At 42.5% G+C, this 20366-nt stretch overlaps 2 protein-coding genes across 2 annotated transcripts in view; one reads left to right on the forward strand and one right to left on the reverse strand.

Annotated features, from left to right (window-relative positions):
- INPP5F (inositol polyphosphate-5-phosphatase F) overlaps positions 1 to 3775 on the forward strand; it is a 38376-nt gene extending 34601 nt beyond the window's left edge. Inside the window, exons 19-20 of the mRNA XM_058810843.1 lie at positions 629 to 716; positions 1174 to 3775. Coding sequence (XP_058666826.1) covers positions 629 to 716; positions 1174 to 2281 — 1196 coding nt within the window. The 3' untranslated portion in view covers positions 2282 to 3775. The remainder of the gene's footprint in view (positions 1 to 628; positions 717 to 1173) is intronic.
- Positions 3776 to 4946: 1171 nt separating this feature from the next.
- Positions 4947 to 20348, reverse strand: MCMBP (minichromosome maintenance complex binding protein). The gene is made up of 16 exons (XM_058810845.1): positions 20176 to 20348; positions 19479 to 19564; positions 17789 to 17929; positions 17441 to 17482; positions 16883 to 16984; positions 16291 to 16420; positions 15510 to 15661; positions 14664 to 14764; positions 12753 to 12922; positions 11409 to 11532; positions 10206 to 10323; positions 8628 to 8793; positions 6743 to 6876; positions 6100 to 6264; positions 5640 to 5728; positions 4947 to 5324 (listed from the first exon to the last, which is right to left on the reverse strand). Exons 1-16 carry the CDS (start codon positions 20231 to 20233, stop codon positions 5198 to 5200), a joined length of 1905 nt encoding a protein of 634 aa, XP_058666828.1. The 5' UTR covers positions 20234 to 20348; the 3' UTR covers positions 4947 to 5197.
- Positions 20349 to 20366: the final 18 nt, after the last annotated feature.

Here is a 20366-nt window from a genome sequence, read left to right on the forward strand (position 1 = left end):
GAAATCACTCCAATAAAATCCTGTTGTGTGACGTGGGAAAGCAATTTAAAAAAATCACTCAGTTACTGTTCTAATAGGAAAAAAAACATTTCAAATACAGCTTTAAAGTAAAACATCTCTCTAGAACTAGAATAATTTCCCTGTCCAGGTCTTTACTGCTTCAAAAACTTAGAAAATGAAGTTAAAATTAACTCCTAAAGAGGTAAAGAAATCAATTTCTTTAGTGAAATCAGTGTCTGGAAATGTTCTTGCTTGTTGTTTAACTAGATTAAACAAACACTAACAAGGGAAAAAAATATCACTTCATACCTGGAGCACTGAGTTTTGTCAGCAATGGTTAGAATAAATAAAATTGCTTCTCTTCTTTCCCCAAATGAGGCAGTGTGGCAGCGATTTGCTTAATGCTGAGTATTTAGGGCTGAAGGAGAGTTTATTCTTTAGGTTTGTTTTGTAAGCTTTAAATCAGAATTACAACTTCAAGGGCACAACTGCTCTGCGGGGTGAAAGAAAAGCAAAGCAGTAAAGCCAAACAAAATTACATTAAAATTAGACCTGTTTCTTTGTAGATTGTGGAATATGGGTTTTTAAGGGTGTTTTTAGGGTCTGACAGGTTCTGCTTGAATTTCAGACACCCTTCAGTGCATTGCAGAAATGCTGAGAATCACAAAGCAAGCAATGGGAATGGATGTGCCCATTATTGAGAAGAAGCTGGAGAGGTGGGTACCTCAATGATGTGATCCTTCTGTATCCCACCTTTGCTCTCAACTCTGCTGCTTCTCCCAGCTGAGTAGAAAGTGCAGCCAAAAAAACCTTGTTCTTTTTACAGCTATTGCAGACTGAGTATTTGCTAAATCTGGCTACTGGGTATACACAAAGTTAGGGTTAAAAAAATGGAGAATTCAAATCCTTTTTAATGAAAAACTAAAGTGCCTGCAGGAACTGCCTGTTCCCCTTATTTGGCTACTGTTCTGTATCAACCCTCCTTTGTTGGTTTCAGCTTGATTAGCTTATATGGGTACAATATTATTATGTAAAAAAAGGATTAAATGTATTATTTATGTAAGAAAAGGGTAACTTAGGAACTGAAATGTCCATTTCTGTTACAGAAATAGACTGGAGATAGAGTATACTTGGTGCTTTGATTGTACATTAAAGATCTTTTTCCTCTTCTAGGAGGAGCAGCAAACCTCACGAAGACATCATTGGCATTCGGTCTCAGAACAGAGGGTCCCTGGCCCAAGGCAAGAATTATTTACTGAGCAAGTTCTCCTCCCTCAATCAAAAGGTGAAACAAACCAAATCCAACGTCAACATCAGCAACCTTCGGAAGCTGGGCAGCTTTGCCAAACCTGAAGTGAAAGTCAATTTCTTAAAGCCAAATTTGAAAGTGAATCTTTGGAAGTCGGACAGCAGCCTGGAAACCCTGGAGAACCCCGGGGTGGATGCGAAAGCCGCCAGTGAATCTGACACAGAAGGCTCAGACAATGACTCCTTCCACTCGGATGACTTCCTGAGCAACTCCAAGTCGGACGAGGAGGGACAGCTGGGGGGGTCCCTGGAGAACATGGGCCCCACGGACTACGTGCTGCCCAGCTGCGGCATCATCGCCTCGGCGCCGCGCCTGGGCAGCCGCTCGCAGTCCCTGAGCAGCACCGACGTCAGCCTCAGCATGGCCGTGCCAGCCGAGGGCCGGGACGCCGCCCTGCCCGCCTCTGACAGCGCAGGGCTGGAACTGGCCAAGCCCGTGGATGTGTACTGCCAGAGGTTCGTGCAGGATGCCCAGAGCAAGGGCTGCCATGGGCCGGAGCCCTCTGAGGCTGGTCCTCCGGAGCCCCACCACGCACCCGCCCAAAGCAGCGGGAGCGCCGCCAAGAAGGCAGAGCCCAAGGCTGAAGCTGTTGCAGACGTTCCTTCCAGGCCGTCAAAGCTGGATGTTCCTTCTTCTGAGCCAAACCCTCAGCTCTTGGCTGTGGGGGGGCCTGACTGGAGCAAACCCCACAGGAGCCCGGGCTCTGTGTCTGGGAACCAGGAGCCAGGACTCCACGGCTCTCCTTCCCCCGCCGACGGCAGCGGCAGCAGGGCCGTGTCTCCCTTCGCTAAAATCCGCAGCTCCATGGTCCAGGTTGCTAACATCACCCAGGCAGGATTGACTCAAGGGATTAATTTTGCTGTGGCAAAGGTCCAAAAGAGCCCTGCAGAACCAGAAGCTTTAAATGAAATCAAACAAAAAGAACTGAGAGAAATGTTTACGCAATGCCAGACGCGAATAATTCAGATCTAGTTGCTCATTTGGGAAGTGTTCTTCTAGCTGTGGCTTCTAATAAAACAACCCAATGACATCAGGACTATTGTGGCATGAACTGCTACTGGATACTGGGATTGATAATAGGTGATTTGTTTACAAGCAGTGAGAGATGCAAATGAATTTGGTTCTGACCAAGCTTCAGAATTCCCTCAGGCAGGTGAGACAGAACCTGTATAAACCATATTTAAACAGGTAGCTTAGACACTGGGATTCAATAAGCATGCTGTCTATCTTAGATGTGTTGCACAGTTATTTTTTTGAGACTAATTTTGTAGCTCTTCTGAATTATGTAGAAAGTATTTATACTCAAAGGATGATACTGCACTTCTCTGACCTTACTTACCTTGCACTACACCAGCAAAATAAAGTACCGGTAAATTACATTTTATTTATTTTTGGACTAGTATTTTTACTTGTTTTCAATGAAGTTCTAGATGCAGCTCTCTGAATTGTGCCTCTACAATGGGAACCGATGTGTTTTTGTTGAATTTAAGTATGTTAACCAGAAAGTAAGATTTCTGAACCAGAAAGTAAGATTTCTGTCTATCCTTTTCTTTCCAGATATCCTGGGACACTTTCATTATAGATGAAGCTTAGAGACCCAATCTGAAATACCCACAATCCTGCAGTGCAAATTTCTTCTGTAGATTGGTTTTTTCCTCACTTGTTTTGATGTGAGGGGAAATGAAGCAAATGTCTTTGAATTGTCTTGCCCATGTTAAAGCAGTTATTTTTTTTTTAAATTCCAAACTCTGCCCATTTGCTCTAAGTTTTTGTCTCTGTAAAGCAGGATGAGCCAGATACCTGCCCATCAGGCACTGTGTCCCTCTGTGCTAGGATTCTCTCTAAGGATGAAAATTGATGCAAAATCCCAACTAACATCTGGAGCAGGAGGCCAGTGCACTGCTTGTAAGATCAGGGTTGCATTAGAGCATAGCTGTCAGCATCTATCCAAGACCAAATTCCTGACCAGCTCCAGCTTTGCACCTGCAGGGTGGAGCATCTGCTCCTGCTGGGAACTGGATCAAAACTCCCCTTTGCTCTGTGTGTCCAAGGATTCCACCTGTGAACTCCTCCTTCCCAGGAATGCCTTGCCATGCCATTCCAGTGTAGGACCTTGTCCAGAAGCTGCTGTGAAGCAGGACCTTGCTGTGCTGTGGTTTGTGACTGTAGCACCCTGACAGACCCAGTGCCTCTGTCCTTGTCCCTGTACTGTAGATAGGCTGCACGTGGTGTCCCCACAACGTCCTGTCCTGGCCTAGGGTAGCTCTGTGTCTTAGGACTTGTACTGTGTCTGAAATCATTTAGCACCTGAAACTTTGATAAACAAATTTGGTTTATTTATTTTATTAAAGTGATGTGGGTTTGGGTTTTTGTTTTTTTTGAGTGTCTATACTTGTGGCTATATTTAAAATTAAACTACTGCTGTATTTTAATGTGAGCAATATACATGAGATATTTTAATAAAAAAAGTGGAAGCAAAAGCAGGGTTTGGTATGTGATTTTAAGGCATGTGGGACTTCAGGGCTTTAGCTGTTTCTTTCAGAATTCTCCTGGTAGTCAAGGGACACAGCCATGACTTCACTTCTTTATCCTCTTAGAATGGTGCTGCTTTTCTGGGCAGCCAGGGCCTCACCACCCTCATAGGGAAGAACTTCTTCATATTTCATCTAAATCTATCCTCTGTTAGTTTGAAGTCATCACCCCTTGTCCTGTCCCTCTCCATTTCAATGTCCTTCCAGCTATGAAATATTGGAGATGGCAATGGGCACAAAAACATCCCCTGAGGCAATCTTAGAACCCAACCCTGCATTCCAGCCCAGCTGCCTTTTGAAAAGTGTTCATTTCCTTCCTCATTTGTTCAGTTGCTTCACTTCACAGTAATGCAGCACAAGTCAGACAAAACCATGAATATTCATTTTTAGTGCTCAAAAACAAAAAAAAAAAAAAAAGGAGAAAAGAAATAAGCTCTAAGTGATTTGAAACAGCACCAAGCTTGGCTCAAATTTAGGATACACAAAAAATGTTTCTCACAATAAGTACTCATTATTAGTGGGAAGAGACAAAATATCCAGATTGGCTGTACAGCGAAAGCCCTCATGTTTAGAACAGGAAAATACCATATAAAGGGGGTTCCTGTCCCTGTGATTTCAGTCAGCAGAAAGCACTAAATAAACCATTTCACCACCCTGCAGTACTGCCAAGGCAGAAAGTAAAGAAGTGTTTTGTGTGAGCACAAGAGTATCACCCACTGTCCAGCCAATGTGGGTTTTTTTAAGAAGCTGTACCAGGACAAAGCTCATTGGAGAAATGTGAGAAGTCATGGTCTGCTCAAAGCACAAAGCAAGTATTTTTCATACCTGAGTTGGTCAAATTACTGCTTGGTACCACACTGATATCATCACACTGATGCTGCTGCTGCTCTGAGTGTGACCTGCCCCAGCTCACAGAACAGCACAGAGAGTGAAGTCAGCAGCTCCTCCAGCTGCAGCTGCTGGCCAGCTGAGAGCTCTGATCCTCACAATTCAGCCAAGCCAAAACTAGACCACAAATGTCCTCCAGAACAGAGCAGACCACTGCTATGTATGAAGGGTTCTGGCTTAAATTCTATTATTATTAAAGGGAGTAAGTTTACACAACCTCAGTATTAAAGTTTAATATCAAACAATTTGCTCAATGTTACCAATTTTCAATTACAAAACAGGGTCCAAAAAAATTCCATAAAATATGTTTAGGTGGCTGAACAGAGTTAAGCGCGTTCAGACCGCAAGGGTAAATATCAATAACTTTTTGGTATAAATTATCTACAAAAACTGGTATAAACAATATTCCAATCTTAGTATGGGTTCCACCTAGGATTAGAGACATGTTCAGGGTGACATCCAGCAGGTGTTAAAGTTCATTGCCATTGACACATTGCTGCTGCTGCAGCCTGGCCTTGCGCAGTGCCTCCAGCTGCTTCGCTCGCAGCCACCGCTCCCTGGACAGCGTCGTCTGCCCCGCGCTGAGCGACAGGAACCTGGGGGAGCACAGAGAGCCAGTCAGGAACAGCTCCTGCAGCTGCTGCAACCCAGCACAGCTCAGATCCAGCCCAACTCACTCAGCCCCAGCCCAACTCACTCAGACCCAGCCCAACTCACTCAGACCCAGCCGGCCTTCAGGAGTAAGAAAGCAAGGGATGAAAGCAGGAAGCAAATACTTGGCCTATCTAAGAATCTCCTCTGCTTTGTTCCTCTGTCTGGCTGGTCTGACACAATTCAGCTGCAGACCAAGTGCTGGCTCAAGCTGCAGCTGGCTGGGAAGCCCAGAGTGGTGACAGGAGCACCACACCCACCTGGCCACCAGCAGCATTTTGTGCAGGTCATCGGCCGTGACGCTCTCGGGGTTGTTCTTGCGCATTTCCACAAAGTCTTCTTCCACTGCCTGGAACAACACAGCGTGGAATTATGGGGCAAAACAGATCTCCAGGAGGAGATAAGAACACTGTAACAACCTTTAGATTTCAACCTTTCAACTCATTGCTGTTGAGAAAAACCAGGCTACTTGTCATCTTTGTAAAGAACCCATTTTCAAAATGAGTGTTAGAAAGCAGGTTACATGCACTGTTCCTTATCTAATAAATTCAGTATATACTTTACAAACCCTTGAAGGCACAGTCAGGATGTGAAAATGCTTCTATTTGGGTTTTGCAAAACTTAAAGGAGAATCACCGACAAGGTAAGTACAGTAACTGTCTACTAAGGTGCTTTCTATCCAAATACACAGCTGAAAACATGTGAGAGAAGTGTCCCTACCTTGGTCACCTCATCAGATATACTGTAGTCCAGCAGCCTCAACAAACTCAGGTAAATTCGGAATTTGTTCAGCACGGAGGGCAGCACTGCAGTGAGGAGGCTGCTCATGTACTCTTCCATGTTCGGGGGAATTATCTGTGGCTGTAAGTGGACTTGGCAATCTGACTGAAAGAGAAAATCACATTTCATCTCTTTCCACGTCCCACTATTTTCTATTCCAAGACTAATTTACTCTCAGAAGGAGCAGAAGTCAGTATTTCCCAGAACCAAGGTAAGATAATTCTTGAAATACTCTCCAGCTCACGTTTTGAACAGCTCCTGATCCAAGCAGGAGAGCCAAGGCTCAGTGGACAAAGCTGGCACGTCAGAGAGCAAGCTCAGGGTACTGCAGGGGCAGTGCCACATCTGTGCCATCACCTCAGAACCCACCGTGCCCGAGGGAGGCTTGGAGAGCAGCACATCTCTGCAGCTTTACCCACCCTGGGTCCTTCCCCACCTCACCACCCCTGTTCAGGAAGGAGGAACAAAGCTCCATCTCTGTTTTCTGGCCACGAGGGAGCAGGCAGCAGCTACTGCCAGTGTCACACCCTCCCTGGTCACAAGACATTTCCTGTCCCCACTTGTCCCTCCCTCCCTCCCTCACCGGCAGCAGCGAGCGGCCCTCGGAAGTGATCAGCACATTAATGTTGCATGGGAATTCCATCCGGTGGTAATTGAAGTCATAATCCACCTTCTGCCAAGTGATCAGGTTACCCAGGGCTGTCACGTTATGGACACCTGCAAGAGCAACAGCAAACTCCCTGAGCACTGGAGCAAAACAACTGTCAGCCCTGATTGCTGTTTCCCATCTGTTTTCAAGGAGCAGCAAGCAGAAGGATTCTGCAATCACCCTGTTCCTTCTTGTGTCTGAGGTGTCTTCTTAATGTGAATCAAAATTAAGAATTCTTGATTTCAGGCCCAAACCTTGTGTGGCTTAGTACATGAGTTCGTATCTCATGTCTTCACTGTCCCTACAAAGCCAGGTATCTATTCAGAGAGAAAAACCAAAGAAGAAATCTCTCCTCAAAAGCAGAAAAACATCAGCAATTTAATTTTGCCATTTTTTTAAATAGTACTCACTCACCTTACCGGGAATTAAGTTATTTAAAATATTGAGAAATTAACTGGTTGACCATTGGGATTCTCTCTTTGAAATACCAACATGTACCTGACAAACTGAATTTCTCCCCAGCAGTTACTGCATCAAATGACAAAACTACTGTTGTAGTTTTGCCTTTAAATACTTGGTAATAATTTAGTATATTGTAAATAAAGGCAAAGTTAGCAAATAAAGACAAATTTAATATTGGGGTTGACTTCTGGGACATTTTTCCATTTGAAATTTCTAAGCTGTAGCTTCCAAGAGCTCCAAATCAACTGCCACATCTGAAGACACTCTTCTCTAGGATTAAATTTTGTTCCCAACGCTGCTGTAAGAAATGAATAATTTGTACTTCTTTACTCTAAATTCAGTAGAAAACAATACCACATCAGCAAAAAAGAAATAAAATTACCAAGCCCTTTTATCTGCAACTTTTAATATCTAAAATATTATTTTTTCACTAAATGCTGAGTATTTTTAAACATTACAGACAAACATTTTGGAAAACCTATAAACCAGCACAGCAAGAATTCTCTATAATGGGAGTTTATCATATTTTACCTAATTTTTTTTTGAAACAGTCAATGCAGAGCTTGTTAGTCGTTTTACTATTTTCTTTAGCAAAATTTTGTAGCTTTACTAAAGCTGAGTAGCAAAAAATACTGAAAATTCAAAATTTAGTAATTTCAGTTTGCAACTTTTAAGAGCAGTAATTAAAAAAACCAAAGCAGCTTTCTCCAGACAGCATTTGGATTTTAAAATTAAGTTACTTGCAGTGATTTCCTGTTGTTGTTTCATAGGATCTCCTGAGCTGGAAGGAACCCATACAGATCACTGGACTCCAGCTGCTGTCCCTGCACAGGACAGCCCCAGGACTCAAGGACACCTGTACTGTGCATTCTCCAGGTACTGAGCTTTTAATGCAACTCAGCTCTTTTATGTGAGTTATAATCAAATTAATTTCTAAAGCTCTGCTGAAAGCACGCTACACAGTGCTACATCAGCTTGTAAGACAGAATCCCCACTATTTTTAACACAGTAATAGCAATCTTTTTTCTCCACTTCTCAGGGATGGTTTCCAGATATACAGTAAAAATGTAGAGCATAAGGCATCAGCATATGCTTTGCCCACTTCATGCACTATCACAGGAAACTGAAAGGCCACTCCAGCGAATCAGAGTTATTTTGGTAATGAAGAATTCTCCCAATTTGTCTTAAGTTGGCTGAGAAGGCTGCAGGAAGCTGCTTCAAAGCAGTGCAATAGGATGTGGAAGCCACAAAGAATTTAGCACTAGACCCCTTATCAGCGGGACACGATTATCACTGTGTCTAAGAACACAGCAGCTTTTAACCTCCCAAATGGGCTTGCAGACACCAAACTGTGTACCTGCAGTGTCCAGCTGTCCCTGCTCCAGCTGGGTCTCATCTATGACCAGGGAGGTGTTGCTGGCCAGCTGCAGCAGCCCGCTGACCAGGCGGTTGGCCGCGTAGTCCTTGTGGGGGATGAAGCGCGAGTGGTTCATGCTCTCGATGCTCATGCGCAGGTGGTAGGACTGCAAGGAGAAACAAACCCTCAGCACCCAGGCAATGCTGCTCCTGCAGCTGCAGCTGGCCTGGGAGCCTGCACAGCAAAGCAGAACTTGGCACTGCAATGCTTTATCCCAAATATCCAAATGCTGTGTATTTCAAAATTCCCCAAAGGAAAATATTGCTGTCAGGAATTCCTATTACCTGGTCTGCACATCTAGGATGAGCTCAATAAGAAATGATTTATTGCAGCAATACTGTTGTGTGTGACCCCAAATTGAATTACTGTGGCTTTTCTGCAGAGCAGTATCCACAAACTTGAATAAACCCTAATGACACCATTGTAGCCATGATATTTTCTGAAAAATCCTTTCCTTATGATTTTTTCCCCTGAGAAGCTGGGAGGCCTCAGGAACAAAATGTAAACATTGATTATCTGCTGCTGTGGAATGCAACAGGTGCATCTGGGATTGGTGTCATGTGGTTGTTTCTAATTAATGACCAATCACAGTCAGCTGGCTTGGACTGTTTCGATCAGTCACAAACCTTTGTTATTCATTCATTCTTATTCTATTCTTAGCCAGCCTTCTGATGAAATCCTTTGTTCTATTCTTTTAGTATAGTTTTAATATAACATATATCATAAAATAATAAATCAAGCCTTCTGAAACATGGAGTCAACATTCTCATCTCTTCCCTCATCCTAAGACCCCTGTGAACACCATCACACACCATAATTTAATAACCCAAATGTCTACACATATCAACCCAGAAAGACCAAATAAAGCATGCAGCATCTGCCTATCAGCTCAATACCACTGAGAAGAGGATTTCATTGCATATTCATCCTAGATGATGAGGCACACAGACTTCAACACAAAGGCCAGCCCCATCTCTATTGATACCTGCTCTCTACTTGGGGAGCAGGAGAAAATACATTCTGGGCCAAGTGTTGGAACATTTCAGCCTGCCTTGACCAGGCTGGATCAGTGAGAACACATCCCCCAGCCTTACCCCATCTCTATTGTTACCAGCTCTCTACAGGGGAGCAGGAGAGCATTCCAGCCTGCCTTGGCCAGGCTGTACCAGTGAGAACAGGTCCCCCAGCCATACCCCATCTCTATTGTTGCCTGGTCTCTACTTGTGGGGCAGGAGAGCACTCCAGCCCGCCCTGGCCAGGCTGCACCAGTGATAATACACCCCCCAGCCCTGCCCCATCTCTGTTGTTACCTGCTTTCTACATGGGGTGCAGGAGAGCATTTCAGCCTGCCCTGACCAGGCTGGATCAGTGAGAACACACCCCCCAGCCCTGCCCAGGCACAGGCCAATCTCTATTGTCACCTGCTCTCTACAGGGGAGCAGGAGAGCACTCCAGCCCGCCCTGGCCAGGCTGTACCAGTGAGAACACACCCCCCAGCCCTGCCCAGGCAATGCTCACTGCTGGCACCAGCTGCTGGATGAGGCGGTACAGGTGCTCGCTGAAGGCGCTGCTCCGGGGACAGCCGCTCAGGTTGACGGTGAATTTTCCCAGAGGAAGCACATCCCGTCTGCCATAGCTGCACCAAAAGCAGCACAGGTTAGGCAAACACCTGGCTAACACTGGGTACAGGTGTTAGCAGCTGGAGCATTGTGTGGTCTCTGACAGCCAGCAGGATTTCAGAACATACAGACCAAAATCAGCTCCTCTGCCTTCCTCCTGCAGGAGGCTGAAGCTGCTCCTCACAGCACCACACAACAGCAGTGATTTACAGTGCTGGGCACCTGCAAAGGCCTTCCAGACATTCTGTTCTCCCTGTACTCTGCTGTTACTCACTGAACACACTGCATTCTTTTCCTTTCTGTTGCCCAATCTCAACTTCCCTCCTTATCACACTTGTTCATCTCCTTTACCTGCCCTCAGCTTTCCTCTCCCTCTTCTCACTGTGTATCACATCCCCGTTCTTGAGAACTCTCAGCCTTTTTGTGATACCAGCTAAGAGAGAAAATACATTCTATTCTAAGGGACTAAAAAGAATGAAACCAACCTATTTTGACTTTGAAGACTAAAATGACTAACATTAAATTTGGGCCTGACAAAGAATTTCTGAAGTTTCACACTTAAGATTTTAATCAGTCTAAGGATGCTGCTCTTTCACCCATAGTTTAAATCAATATAAAAATAAATTTCTATCACATGCTAAATAGGTCACTTCAACTTACCAATAAACAGGCTTACATTTAATTAAACCAATTCCCACAATGTACCTTGTAGTACTTAAGCAATAATTCCTGCAGTCAGGAAATGCTGGCTTTGGGAAGTCAGTGGCATGTCCTACTCATTAGAAGAAGCCAGAGGCAGAAAGATGTTTTCAAACCTCTGTTTAAAGGTGTCTTGGAGATTTTGTCAGCTCTCAAAGCAGCACTGAAAGTATACACTGCCATAAAGCTGCTCTTTTATCAATATTTACTGTTATTTCAGACACTGAAATCTGCCTTTGTGTGTATTGTGACAGGACAACTCCACCTGCACAAAGTACTACTGAAATAAGTATTATTTAGGCTAGTTCTGCCATATATTTGCAGACTGGTGAAGAACCCCACAGAAGGAGATTTCTTTTAAATGCTCAATACATAAATTCTCAGCACACATGTCAATACTTACACTGTAGAAATGAGATGCAGTATCAGGTATTCAGCAGCCAAACTGTCTCCCAAGAGGGCATGGGTGAGGAACCCCAGCAACTCTGCTCTCACTGGTGACAGCTCAGACATGAAATTAGAAACAACTGGCAAAAGAGCAGAGGACAAATGTCAGAAAATGTTCTTGTTTCTCACCCTCTTCCCTCTAAATAAATTTGACTTTCTGTCACAGTTTGATGAAGAAAAATGTTTATTCCAAAGCAGTCTAGGAAAAAAAAAACAAACACTGATTGGTTTTTTCAACTGGCTTTGGACAACCTGAATCACTCAACACTTCCTTGGAAATTATTTTTACAAAAGATTAGATATTGTGTAATGCATTTGCAGCAGGGTATAAAGTGTAGAGCCAAATTTATAAAATCCATAGCTGCTCTGTTTTATATTAAAGGCAGAAAAAACTTCTTACATATTGCTCAAAACAAGCAATACAAGGCACTCAAAGAAGAAAGTCATAAATACCAGGTCTGCATGCAATAATTCAGTGAAAAAAAACCAGTCAAACAAGGAATAGCACAGTTGCTTAAAAGCAGAATTGCCTTATTTTGTGCACAGTACTAGGGGTCTGTTGCAGACATTTTTTTACAGAATTTTTTTTTTTAGATTTTTGTGTCTTCGGGAGGCCAGAAGCCTCCGAAGACAAAGTAAATAATTATTATTAATTACTAAAAATGCAATAAAACCACTTATTTTAATTAGTAATTAATTCATGTTTTATGTTTATAATTAAAAACCAATCACCAGTGCAAACCAAAAAACTAAATCCTTAGCCACAACTTTGTTGTAAATTCTTTCTATCTCTTCCTAACTAACCAAACTACTCTACAAAAACCTCTCTCTATATTCTATTAATATAGTAATAATATATTATATATAATATCTTAATAAATCAAACCTTCTAATTCAAAAAACAAAATTCACCATCTCTCTCTCACCAACTGTGCCCACTCAAGCGCAGTAATAGGAGTCTCTATATTAGCAGTATGTTTCTTATTTCCAATATCACACTAAATTGGAAATCTAATTTTGCAGCAGTTCACAACTCTGTGAAAACAAATCAAATCTTATGGCTGAACAACTTGGTAAAATTCTTGGGCACGCAGAATGCAAAACCAAACTCCACATAAATCACTTTTATTTCAGCCAAATAAAATGTAAACATCACATAAACACAAACATCTGCCTCCTGTGCAGCAGTGCATGGTTCTTCCATTTCCCAAGATTTAAACTCAAACCCTGCTGTTGAGGCATTTGCCTCTGAGCAAAGCAGAATTTGTTCAGATGTGCTGGAAAGTGCCCAGACACTCACAGGTTTTGCTCTCCTCTTCGTTAAGGCAGGCAGGCAGCAAGGGGTTAATGTGTTGCAGCTTCTGGGCCAAAATGACGTGGATCCTGGGCACCAGGGAGGCTGGGGGGCTGTGCACCCTCTGCTCCTCCATGGTGTCCATGCACTCCATGGGATCCAGGCTGGAGCTGTCCCTGTGGAGAGGACACAGCACAGCTGGACTCACAAACATCCCAGGGAATTTCTGTCCCTCTGAGCCAGAACAGCTGGAAGCAGGCCAGGAACGGAGGGACAAACAACATCCACTCCCAGCTCTTGCTGACTCCTGCCACACTCAAACCACCTTCTTCAGGATCTTTATAAACACCACAAATACTGAATTACAATTACATATTGACATATTAACACCAAAGCAAGCTTGACCCAAAATATCTGGATTCTATTATTTTCAGAAAATAATCAAGTAATTAAATCACATTTATTATTTGCTGCATACAGGCTGTAGCTTCAAGTAAAATATCACACACTGTTCTGCCCAGCCTGTACTGAATGAAATCTAAACAACAGCTTTTAAAAAATAAGGTCATTTATTACATTTGTCTCTGTAAGTACATGTGGGATTTTCACATCCCACCAGGTTCTGGAGCCTGACAAGATCTTCTAGACAGTCACATCACATCTCTGTCACTGGCTGAGTAAAAAAACTGTGAATAAATAAACCCTAATGTACCTCTGCTGGAACCCGGAGGTATTACCTCTTAATTTAAGAGTCCAGATACACAACTGCTCTCCCTGAAGATGTCTTACAAAATCTCTTCAAGGTTTTCATTTTCATTTTTAGAAAGCAAAATTCCTAAAGTGACTCTATCAGATGACAGTAAAGTTTAGCACAAATCTCATCTTCTTGTACTGGTTTTAAAAACTGTCAGGCTTTATAATTTCAAAGCCACTTCAGCAGTTCATCCACACACTATCCATTCTTTCCATTAAAAGAGATTTGTTTTGTTTGTATTCAAAATTATTTTGCTATTTTGTATTCAAAATGTTGCTAAATGCCACCATTTTGTCTTCTTGTTACAGAATGACACAGGGAAAAACCCACAAGCACCTGTGAGAGAGCAACTGAGCTGTCAGTGTGGGATCAGCTGTCACACAGATGATAACAAAAAGCAGCTGAGCAGGCTGAGGTAATTTTTAAGAAGTTGGCACTATAAAGGATTCACATTGCACTCTGGGTGTCCTACTTGCCAGAGATGAACAAACTCACCAACAGAAATGATTCAGAGTGCAATGGTTCAAGACATCAGCAGTATTTATGTTAGATTTTGTTCAAGAGTTTTATTTTGAAAATTGACTTCTTGCATCCTAAATGATTTTGTATTTTGTCAGGCAAGGAATTGCAGAACAACAGGTGAAATGGGAAGTTTCTATCAGTGGATTAAGAAGATGAGGTACCTTAATTAATGAAAAATCAACCAATTTTTTACTCATTTTGGTCATTATCACTCTGCATGCAGACATGCAAACTTTTTTTTATATTCTTCAGAAATGTTTACATTTCTGGTAACAACTTCCAGGGACTTAAACTACATCAAAAGGACATTTATAATTTCAAAGCTTCCTTGAAAGCTTTGTTCACTATTCACTCATTCACTGAAAGTTTGGTACACATGAAAGAGCACAAAACATTTAGCTACAGAAACATTTTCTGCTTTACAGACTGTACAGCAACCTAAAAAAAGCTGCACTGGCTATCCAAGGATATGGATGTACCACAGCACATTGGCCTTCAGTTTCCAGGATTCTGGATGTAACACTTTCCTCATCAAGCTATTTTAAAGCAACAAAATTCACTTCTCAAGCATAATTACCATGTACTTACACATTTCCCTGTCTGCTCACTGCAATATAAACTGCATTTCAGGGCAGCCTTACCTCTCCTCACTGTTCACTGCACTCAGCACTGGGTCCACAGACAGAACACCAAACACCTCCAGCACATCATTGACTTTGAAGCTCTCCCAGCTCTCATAGATCTGCCCCAAACAGAAAATAAAAAATAAAATGCTGAGGCAGATGGGCCAGATGCAGGACAGCAGAAAAATTGTCAGATAAATGAAACTCCGGAATCTCAGCTGTGGCCTGAGAACAGTCTGAGTGAAGAGGTCTCCCTTTGCCCTCAGTGTCACTAAGCTTACACTGGAAAAGGGACCTGGCAGGGAGTTGACAGGAATTTTATGATTCCATGCTTTTTCTATTGGCATTCTTTGCCACAGGAGTGTAAACAACTGCATTCTACTCTGATTCATCAAGATTTGCTGAATAGCAGAGAAGTCAATACAGCAACAGCAGAGAAATTTTGTGTAAGGTTTCACAGTAATACAACATAGCAGTGAATCAAGGACTATTTCAAATTCAATACATAAATGTGTAGTTTATTGGATTTTCAGCTTGGTTTTTCACAGCTGTTTTTCAATTACAGGAAATATCCTGAAAGAAAAATACCAGGGATCAATACCAGCTGCACCCTCAAGCATCTAATACTGGAATCTTTTTTTAACTAAATGGGATGAGAAGGTGCAAGCTCTAGTAAATGGTGCTGAAGGATTCCAGCAATTCAAATGCAGCACTCAAGAAGAGAAACACTGTGTTAGTGAAGAGAAAGAATGTAATTATCTCTGGAAACAAAATTCTGGATTTGAGACACATTTCTGTGCCTACAAACCACTGCAAGGCTGATTCTGAGAGCACAGCCCTGCTCATCAGCTCTGCATCTCTCACCTTTACAAGACATGCTGGTCCCTTCTCTCCTGGCAAGGGAAAATTTAGGTCAAGTGGAGGGGAACAGTTGGGAGAAATGACATGATGACCTGCAGAAGCTTCTGTTTCTAATCTCTTTGGCTCCACACATCCATGGATATCACCTCCACTGCCTGAAAAACACAGGATTTGCAGGCTTTTTAAAAAGAAACGCAGAACTGAACAACTTTCTTCAGTGAGCAACTTTCTTCAGAATAAAACTAATTTAACAAGACATCTGAGACCAGAATATTTAATAATGCAATATACTTGGCAGAACATACTCTTAATATGAGAAGTCTCACAAGTGCATACTATATGTAATCAAATTTAAGTGAGAGAGAGAGTTCTGGCAAAGATCTATGTGTCTTGGAAACCCAAACATGGCCAGAAACCTGATTTTCAAAATGCAAAGTTTAAACCAGAGGAATGATTTTTTTTTCTACAGTGCATAGGACTGCAAAGGTAATATTTTTCTGCACTTCACTTAAAAAGAACCAGGTCAGAATATGCATAAAACCCAGTTTATATTAAAAATTTCTGTAGATTGTCAGCAAGTCATACAACACACATATAACAAGTCATGCAACACACATGTACAGGCTCTCCCACACTCCTTCAAATCAGACTTCAACAAAGCCTCCAAATCCTAAAGGCTGCAACAACAATAATAATTAAACCAATTGCCAATATTTCGGTTCTTAGCAATGAATTTTTGCCAAATCCTGGGAAGACACCAGAACAACCATTGAGCAGCTCTTACCCATGTGCTGCTCCTTCTGTTTGCAGGGATGCAGCTCCATGTCCTCATCCTCCTCGTAGCTCCTCTTGTGGCGGCTGGGGGTGTAGGAGGTGGAGGGGCTCACCCGGGCCTGGCTGGCACTGACGTAGGCGTGGGCCAAGGGTTAAGGAAGCCTCACACTGAGCAGGGAAAACTCACCCACACTAAGGTTAATGTTGGTTTTTTTTAAACAAAATCCTCATCTTAACATGCTCAGCTACAGGTGTTTTATAGGAGACTTTCACTGTGTAAGCGTCCTGCTGTAGAAAATGCCAATGGCTCAACTGAAGTTTCTCTTTTCCTATGCATTTACAATTAGAAATTAACAGAAATTTTCACGACTCTCCCAAGCAAAAATGTCTACTAAATCAAAATAAATGCCCCTAAATTCATTTGCATCCTCTTTGTGCATATTACACACCATCAACTTTATTTTTTCCTCTTTCTACACCTATCACCTCTCCAGATTCACTTAAAAAAAAGAAATTTTAAATGGACTTATTCCTTAAATCTAATTAATTAGTTGGTGACCACTGATTGTATAACAAAGCACTGGCTCAGGCAAAAAAGATATTTCCTTCACCCATGCTGATTCACCAGGCACTGGAACACAGTAGAAAGTCTGTCTCTCCGAGGTGACTGTTTGTGAGGAGTTCAAATCAATTTCCTGCTGAGGCTGGAATCCCAAGAGAAATTTTGTCAAAAACCTGATTACAGTTTGTTTTCTTTTTTTAAGCTAACCCCACAGATTCACTCAGCCAGAAGTTACAATTAGCATGCAAGACTATATAACTCAGGAAAAAGTGAATATATAATGTTTTGATTCAAATTGCACTGCACTACCAAAAGCAACTATTTTCCATAGCAGACAGATTCAAGGTCATGGGCACTCCCCCCTCCACTCAACCAAAACAAATTTTAAATACAACAGAAACAGCTGGAAGCCTGCAGAAATTAGAATGCCAGTGAGCAGTTATGAATACTCTGCTTTCCAAACCAAAGACTGACTTTGCATTTAGAGCAGTATCTTCAGGAATCCACTGCCAAGGACCAAAGAAGCTCTGTCACACACAAAACTACAACTTTCCATCCAATATTTCTTCTCTAAGTTCATACAGTTTATAGAACTTACCCCACATTCTGCCACATCTCTGTATTTACCAAAATGCAAAACCTGTCAAGAGGGAAAAGGCAATGCAATCATTCTGTTTCTGACAGCATCCTGAACATGAATCACACCAAAATCACTGAAGCCCAAAGCCCCTCACAGACATCCAGCCAAACATTTCATCATTTTAACATTTTCTACTCCTCAACAGAAATGTAACAGGTTATGTTTTACTGATGCCACTTGAGCTGAACACAGCTACTATCAGTGTCCACACTCCACAGGTTTAACTCACAAACTAGAGAAATTCAAGGATCAGAATGAGTAAAATGACAAACATTTGCTAAAATAGTAACTCAGTATTTCACTTACACGTGCATTTGTGTTTGGGTCAACTGTTTCATAGACTCCCATGTAAAACTCAGGATCAAACATATCTTGAACCATGCAGCGAAATTTCACTAAGCTGTTGGGTTTCAGGTAATGCACAGGAACATCATTCAGTGATGGGACCTGTGAAAAAAAGAGATTGTTCCATACAACTGGTATATGTTGAGCAGTGCTCTGAAGTGAGCCAAAACCAGCACAAAAACTTAATTCTCTGACCATCCAGTGTATCCTCCTTATCAAACTCCTGTATTTATAGCACACTTCATATTTTCTGAGTGCATCTCCCATCCCAATTTAAGTAGTAACAAAGTGTATCTATCCCAACATCTTCCTGCAATGGCTGTTACAGATAATTGTTACAATTCTTAACAGTTCCCAAATTCTTCCAGTCCAAAATACTGGTTATAGGTCACTGGAACTGTATGAAAACTGCACAATATTTGAAATCAACTTTTAAATTAGAATTATTGCAGCTGCAGGATTAAACAGAATTTATCACTTATCTTATTTCTACTTAACAGCACTTCCACCATGTGCAATGTAACCAGCAGTACTAGAGCAATTTGCATGCACAATTTCTTATAACAAAAGGTCCTGGAAAACCTGTATGTTAATTTCCAAGTCCATATTGGGGAAGTCTTTTTCACACAGTTTTACATGACAATGGGAAAACAGAAAGAAAAAAAAATCAATGCCTAAACACATGGTATAACTTCAAAGAACTTGCAATATGAATAGGGTTTTCTAAATCTGAATATAAAATATTTGTTGAAAAAGCTAGATCCAACATTAAAATGCAACAAAAACTGTAAGTGGCACTATAGGAAGTGGCATTTTAACAAAAGTGTAGCCCCTCATTTTTTTGAGCAAGAAAATATGAATTAAATTCCTTCTGATGTAAATTTTACTCAATTTTTGCCATTAATGCTTTGATTTAGGCAACCATTTAATACTAAACACAGAATACTTTCACAGACAGAGAAAGAAAAATTATTTTCACCTGGTTTTAGTGACAGGTAGAACAGATTTGATCTCAAATTTTCTCATCCCCTTATCAGTCCCATTAAGTCATTTCTGCTACAGCCTTTTAGAAAAGTATCAGCTTCTAAACTCAACTGTGCACACTTTATTTTTAAAACCTAAAGCACAGCTTCCCTGCTAAACTGCACAAACCAGGCCTGACTCAGCCCAATAAAGCACAGTTTTAGCAGGAAAAGTGTTTTTTTCCTTAAAACCTGAAGGTCCAGGCAACTATTTATTCAACCCACACAAGTTTTGCATTGTGATAAAAGCTGATGAGAGAAAGGGTTTATAGCCAGCAGCCTGTGGTGCACGGCGAGGACTCACACTTCCCCAAAAATTACAATATTTGTCATCTCCTGCCATCTACTGACTGTGCTGCAGAGTGGCAGCAGCCGGCAGCGATGGCCTGGGGGAAGGAGGGTGCAGAAGGCAGGGGATGGACGGGCCGGGATTTCACACCCCGGCTTTGCACTCAGGTTAAGGCAGCCGAGGTGCAAATTCCACATCCCAAAGCCTGGGCATGAAATTCAGCTGCACACTTATCGTGAAATTGCAGGACTTTATCAAAAGCAAGCCACTGCAATAAAGTGTAAAAAATAACAGAGCTTAAGAAAAAGCATAACTCGAAAAGAAAAAAAAACACTCTTACCCAGTTAGTAGCATTATTTTCTTTTAATTTCTCCTTGAAGTATTCGGTTACCTTCTTCTCCCAGTCAGAGTTTGGAGCATTTTGGGCTACAAAAAACAACATATCAACGCGCCCGTTATCACCACGTCAGAGACTTTTACCCAGCATTCTCCCAGCACACCAAACAAACCCAACTTTCACTTCTATCTTGGGGAAGAGAGTGCATCTCGGACTAATTTATTCCCCTTGCAATTCACTGACTTCCCATTTCACACCACTCGAGAAGCACAGAGCCATTGCTGGGAGCGAGGGAAACAACACCGCAGTGGGGACAGGCATAAGCCGAGGCACCGCAAAATTTAATGTCGGTATTTTTTAGTGAAGATTAAACCCAGATTTAATTTTCAGGGTCTGAAATAACAGTAAATAATATTAAAAAAAAAAGATTAAGTCGCGGCTGATAGCGCTGGTACCACCAGCACCGCTCGGCAGCGCGGGCAGCCAGCACGCGTTGCTGCCGGAACCCAGAGACACACGAGATACACAAAACACACGCTGTATTCGAGATATATAAGAGATAAAACAGATACATAAGACACAACAGATACATAAGACACAGAGCCGGCCCCGCCACCACCCCACGAGGGAAAGCGCCGTCCGGTTCCGGGCGCCCGTGGGGCGCTCCCGCCGCCGCCCGGGGACGCGGGCCCCGCCTCACCGAAGATGCCCTGCACGATGCTCAGGGGGCTGTTCAGCCAGTCGCCCACGCACGGCATGGCGGGGTCGCGCCTCGCCGCGGGGCTGCCGGCACCCTGCGGCCGCCGAGTCCCGCTCGCCAGCCCAGCGCGGGGATCACCGCCGCTTCCTCCTCCTCCTCTTTGCCCTCCTCCTCCTCTTCCTGCGGGAATG

The sequence above is a fragment of the Ammospiza caudacuta genome, chromosome 9, assembly GCF_027887145.1.
Source record: "Ammospiza caudacuta isolate bAmmCau1 chromosome 9, bAmmCau1.pri, whole genome shotgun sequence".
Lineage (NCBI taxonomy): Eukaryota > Metazoa > Chordata > Aves > Passeriformes > Passerellidae > Ammospiza > Ammospiza caudacuta.